Source organism: Oxyura jamaicensis, chromosome 26, assembly GCF_011077185.1.
Source record: "Oxyura jamaicensis isolate SHBP4307 breed ruddy duck chromosome 26, BPBGC_Ojam_1.0, whole genome shotgun sequence".
Classification (NCBI taxonomy): domain Eukaryota; kingdom Metazoa; phylum Chordata; class Aves; order Anseriformes; family Anatidae; genus Oxyura; species Oxyura jamaicensis.
In genome coordinates this window covers 1,901,333-1,907,161 of record NC_048918.1, presented here as the reverse complement: position 1 = coordinate 1,907,161, position 5,829 = coordinate 1,901,333, and the positions used below count along the sequence as shown (strand labels likewise).

At 65.2% G+C, this 5,829-nt stretch overlaps 1 protein-coding gene across 1 annotated transcript; it reads right to left on the bottom strand.

Moving 5' to 3' along the window:
- Positions 1–398: 398 nt before the first annotated feature.
- On the bottom strand, positions 399–5,030 carry ELF3 (E74 like ETS transcription factor 3). Its single transcript, XM_035347408.1, has 9 exons — positions 4,876–5,030; positions 4,074–4,242; positions 3,326–3,547; positions 3,020–3,106; positions 2,807–2,926; positions 2,541–2,630; positions 1,870–1,986; positions 1,522–1,717; positions 399–1,403 (listed from the first exon to the last, which is right to left on the bottom strand). The coding sequence occupies exons 2-9, from the start codon at positions 4,234–4,236 to the stop codon at positions 1,283–1,285; spliced, it is 1,116 nt and encodes a 371-aa protein (XP_035203299.1). The 5' UTR covers positions 4,237–4,242; positions 4,876–5,030; the 3' UTR covers positions 399–1,282.
- Positions 5,031–5,829: the final 799 nt, after the last annotated feature.

Genomic DNA, 5,829 nt, shown 5'->3' with positions numbered 1-5,829 from the left:
GGTCAGGATTTTGCCTCCCACCACCCTGCAGCCGACCGAGCTCTGCCTCGGTGCTGGCGCTCCATAAAAGCTGTCCTGAAAAGGTGAACGCCAGGGCTGAATTTCTGGGGGGGGTCCTCGGAAGGGAACAAGGCAGGGGAGCTGGTGTACGATGCCCTTGTCTTGCTGGCTTGGGGACACGACCTCCAGCTCTCAGGATGGGGACAAGCAGAGTCCAGGAGGACCCTGCTGCCCCGTGCCACGGTGGCCAGCGAGTCCAGACCAGTGGGCCAGCGAGTCCAGGGCCATGGCAAGCAAACGGGACAGTGGCAGAAGGGGATCAGCACGGGGACATCCCAGGTAACACGCGTCCGGCCCCCGCTACACCTCGAGGAAAAGCAAGCACAAGGAGACGGAGGTACAAAAACCCAGACCAACAATTTATTCCTTTTATGTTCCCGAGTTCAAAAGGAGGAATCCACTCGTCCCTGCCGGGCGCCCGGTGGGCTGGTGTCCCCCCTCCTGCTGCGGGGCACAGAGCCAGTCTGCGCCCCCGGGACGTGGCCTCAGGCCAGCTGAGCATCACCGCAGGACAGGGAGCACGCTGCCAGGCGGGAACGTCTTCCTCGTGAAAAAATAAATCTGTACATTCACTCCGTACCGTGTTTTGTTTTTTTTTTTTCCTCTTACATAAATTAGAAGCCACCCTCGGGGAAACGGCCTGTTCCTAGGTACGGGCAGCTGGGCTGGTGACACGGCCAGGCCCCGGTGCCCCGAGCGTCCCCTCCGCGGGCTCTGCGGGGTCGCGAGGAGCTCTCTGCCTTGCTCCCGTCGTCTCTCCCGGCAGGCACTGCCGCTGCTGCAGAGGGGGCCCCGCTCGCCCCGCGTCGGGCAGCCAGGCCAGCAGCGCCTTCACGGCACGAGCAGCGGTGGGGAGAGAGCTGGTGGCTCCCGTCCGATCGGCGACGAGGCGCTGGGTGACAGCAGGGCACCCACTCGGTGCCGGCTCAGACTTGTTTGTTTGTTTTTTTCCCCCCTTTTCTCCTGTCCAGGCTTTCAAACAGCCAAAGTCGCCGCCTCTCCGAGTCGGAGGTACAAATCCAGCGAGGGAAATAATGGTTTACAATAACCTACTGGAGCCAAAATATTAGCTTTAAACACCTCGGTGCCAGCGGTCGCCAGCACACACGAGCGTGTCGGAGTTTCACGGGCTGCGTGGGGCAGCAGCTGCCAAATTTTCCTGCCAGGAGCCAGGCTCGGGGCTGGCCCGGGGGGGTTCCACGGGCCCCCGTGTCCAGGGCTCCTACAGCTCCTTGTTCCTGTTGAGCACCTCCTCCTCCTTCCAGCCGCTGGAGTTCTTCCCAAACTTATACACCAGCCGGCGCCCGTCGACCCTCTCCAGGATTTCACGTTTGTAGTAATACCTGGGGGTAAGGGGGGGGGGGGATAAGAGTTGGGGTTAAGGGCTCTGGATGCGGGGACCAAGGCTGAGTCCTGGGTTTGGGGACCAGGACCCCCGTCGGGGCCCGGGGGGGCACTCACCGCATGGCCCGGCTCAGCTTCTCGTAGGTCATGCTGCTGTTCTTCTTCTTCTGGCCCCAGAGCTGGGCCACCGCCTCGGAGCGCAGGAACTTGAAGACGCCCTCCCGCCGGTCCTCCCACTTCATCAGCCCCTCGTTCAGCTCCGGGTGGATCAGGATGTCCCGGATGAACTCCCACAGGTGGGTGCCTCTCGGGGCTGCAAGGGGAGATCGAGCCGTCAGGGCACGGGAGCTCCTGCCCAGCCTCCTGCCAGCGGACACGGTCCTTCCCCAAATTTCTCCCCCCCCAACACCACGAGGACCAGGCTGGGGCAGGCATTCCCCCTGGGAGGCCGGGAGGTTTACGTACAGTGCTTGCTCTTCCGGCCCTCCAGGCAGTCTCTGTTCTCCTTGCTGAGCTTTCGGGGCCGTCCCCGTTTCCTCTTGCCGTGTTTGCCGTCCCCTTTCTTGCTCCCAGCAAAGCCGTCTGCGCGCACCGACAAGGGGAAGGATGTGTTATCCCCCCTGCAGGGCCTGCCGGCGTGCAGCCCCCTCCCCGGGCACAGAGACCCCTCCCCGGGCACAGAGACGTCTCCCTCGGGAGCCGGGGAGAGCTGGCTGGGGGGTGCCAGGGGCTGCGCCCTCTTTTCACAAGCCCAGGCACCAAGGAACCATCCCCCGGAGAGCGGAGTCTGCGCCTTCCCTCCCACATCATCCCCCCCTAACACAGGGGAGCCTCTGTTCTTAGGGCAGCACGCCGCTCCATCCCCAAACCCCGCTGCTTCCCTGCATCCCCAGTGCCCCCCGGTCCCGCCGCCAGCTGGGCTCGATGCTTCCAGCGCCCAGCACCTCCGGCCGCAGCCCTCACCCCGCTGCCATCGCCTGCCCCTTCCCGCCCGGCTGCAGCTCTACGGGGAGAAAAGGACCCAGGGCATGCAAAAAAAAAAACATCCCAAGGTGCAGATGGGTGTTCAGGGCTTGTCCCTAAATGTTTGGCACGAGCTCTGCCCTGCCGGCGCCGGGGGGATGCCCGCAGCTCACCGTCAGGAAAGAGCTTCGCTTCCACGGGGTCGAGGTCGAGGTCGCTTCCACCGGAGTCCTGGGAGTTGGGGCTGTGGGACATGGCAGGCCCTGAGGGGCAAAGGGACAGGGCTCAGACCTCGAGCGATTTGCACCCGGAGGCGTTTCCCATCGGGTTCCCCCCACCAGGCCCCCGGGGGTCAGGCAGGTACCGGCCCCAAACCCGCCCGTGGTTCCCGCTGCGCCCCCAGCCCCGTGGGAGGTTTCAGCCGGGTGAAACCGCTGACCTGAGACATCGGAGCTGCCTGGGGACAAGGCATCGGGCGAGCAGGTGATGTCCGTGAAGAGGAAAGGGTTCGTGGGCTTCAGGTCCTCCAGGGAATCCTTGGCGCAGGGGTTTGCCAGCTCTGGAAGGGGCAGAGAAGGGGAGAAGGGGTCAGCCCTGCCCGCAGCCGCTTGTGGCCCCTGGGGGGTTGCCGTGGCCGAGGCCCCTCTCGTACCCAGGTGGCTGGTGTCCAGGAGGGTCTCTTGGGAATTCGCATCCTCTTTCTCCAGCAAGTCAATGATCCAGTTCAGCTCGTCAGAGGCTGTAGAGGTGAGGGGACTGCGATTAGCGACCCTATTTCGGCACGGAGGGGAACGGTGCCCGCCAGGAGCCGAGCCCAGCCCTGCTGCACGCTGCTCCGTGCCCCCACACCACCCTGAGCAGCTCCGGGGGTCCTGAGCTGGCACAGGGAGGGGGGGTGTCTCAGCCTTGCTCTCGGAGCTGCCAGGCCTGGGGACAAAGGGGACCTCGGGACACTCACTGATCTCGTGCAGGCGGTCGTAGAGCTCGTCCCCCAGGGGCCCGAAGATGTGGCGCATCTGGTCCCGGCTGCAGTGGCAGAGCGTGTGCCCGTCCATGTTGCAGCAGGAGAAGTCGATGATGCTGGCGTCGTACTTGTTCTTCTCCACGTGGTAGCTGATCCACTCCAGCACCTGCACCTTGGTCCAGAAGTACGGGAGCTCACTGAACCACTCTGGTGTTTCTGCAAGGGACGGAGAGCGGGGCTCAGGGCTGGGCAGCGAGCGGCTGGGTACGTGGGTCGGTCCCGTGGGGCGCAGCGGGGTCCTGAGCTGTGTTATGGGGCTGGGGTTATGGGGCTGGGGTTATAGGGCCGGGATTATGAGTCTGAGGTTATGGGGCTGGGGTTATGGGGTTCGGATTATGGGGCTGGGGTTTCGGGGTTTGGATTATGGGGCCGGGTTTATGGGGTTTGGATTATGGGGTTCAAATTATGGGGCTGGGGTTATGGGGCTTGGATTATGGGGTTTGGACTATGGGGTTTGGATTATGGGGCTGGGGTTATGGGGCTGGCATCTTGTCCCACCCAGCGCGTCCGCCAGCAACCTTCCAGCCAACACCTCCCTGGGGAAACTGAGGCATGGTGCAAACCATCAACCTGCCCCCATGGGACCGTGGGTGCTCTTCCAAGGCAGCTGCACTGCCTCACTTCTCCCCCCTGCGTTGGGGGCTCCCCCCCTACAGCCCACCAGCGCTTCACCCCATCCTACCTGTGGTGTCTACGGGGGGCAGGCTGGGGGGGAAGCTCAGCCCCAGGCCGCCGTCGTCCCCAGGGTGTCCCAGCACGTCGAGGGCCAGCTGCGACTCTTCCTGCTGGTACATGGTGCTGTTGTACTTGGACAAAATGTTGCTGATCTCGCAAGATCCTGCCATCAAGCTCTGTGCCGAGAGACCACAGTGAGCCCCGGCCCTGAACCCGCAGCACCCGCGGGAGCCCCGGGACCGGGCTGGGTGAGGCTGGGCTCTCCCCTCCCCTCCGTCCGCCGCCGCCTCTCGGGTCACCTCTGCCGAAACGCCCGCCCGGTGGCCTGAATCCCTGCCACCCCGGCACGGGGGACAAGGTGGCCTCGTGCTTGCCGCAGCCCCTTCCACCAGCCCTGCCAGCCCCTCTCGCAGCAAGGGGGCTGTCGGTCCCGCAGCACGGCACGGCCCCTGCGGGACCCTCGGCCACCAAACGCGCCCCCAGCCCCGAGGGTGGGCGCATCCCCTGCCCCCTGCCCGCGGGCAGGGTCGCCGGCAGCTCCCGTCCTCCAAACAGCACATCCTGGTGACTCGGCGGCCCGTGGTAGAAAAGCCAAATCTTGCTGGTCGCTGGACAAAGCCCAGGGGATGGATGGGACCCCTCTGTAGCCCCCCAAAAGGGCCGGTGGCCGCGCTGGGACAGCGGGCGCGCGGCGAGCGAGGACCAGCCGAGCACATCCCCGGCGGGGGCGAAGATGCAGAGGGAAGGGAGCAAAGCTGGGGGGGACGTCGCCGTCGGGGAGCAGGTCCCGAAGGAAAAAGCTTTGGTACCTTCTGCGATGGCACTCGCGGGGCGGCAGCTAATCCAAGGGGGGGGAGGCGAGGGGAGCCCTGCCCGGCCGCTAACCACGGCTGCGGGCCCGGCCAGGCTGTGCCGATGGGCAGATCCTGCCCACGTCTCCTCTTTTATAGCACGGGCGGCGTAACGCGATCTGGAGGCCCGAGGGGAATTCCAGGCTGAAACGTTCATGCTCCCAGATCCAGGTGATTTGCATAATATGAACCACCGGGTCCCAGCCCAGCGCTGCCTTGCCGGGAAATCTGGGTTGGCCAGTTTAATCATTGTCAGAGCCCTTGCCCTGCCGGTGCCCAGAGTTTCACCCGCGCCGGCCTCGCGGGGTGTTTTCTTCGCCGCCTTTTGCCCGGCTCGTGTTTTGTTTGCTCGCAGCAGCAGGTTCGCTCGGCTCCCACTGCCAAGAAAACATGCCCAGGAGGGCCGGAGCAGCCCCAGGGGCTGAGCATCCATCCCGGGGGGCTCTGCCAGGGGGAAAGTGGCCGGGAACGCTGCCCCAGGTGCCCCCGGGAGGTGCAGATTTCCCTTCCCCGAGCCCTGCTCCGAGGGGCAGCGCAGTGCTCGTGGCCGGGGGGCTCTTGCAGGGGTCCCCAGCTGCATTCGGAGCCCTGCTTGGGTCACCCACCGCGCAGGGACTGTCCCCGGGACCACGCGGGGCAGAGCTGCGAGCATCTGTCTGTGCGGGGATGGAGCAGAGGCAGGGCAGGTGCCGTGCTCGCCGTGTCACGATGGAGCATATTTTTGCCCGGGGGAGGCTGGGGCAGGCTGCAGAGCCGTGGCAGCCCATCCCCGGCCATCTCACAAGCACCACTGCACGCACACGCACGCAGGGACACACGCCAAGGGGTAAAGCAGGGCTGGGGGGATGCATCTGGGGAATTGTTTTCCGCTGCCCCTCTGGCTGTTGGGCAGGATTTGGGACCCTGGCTGGG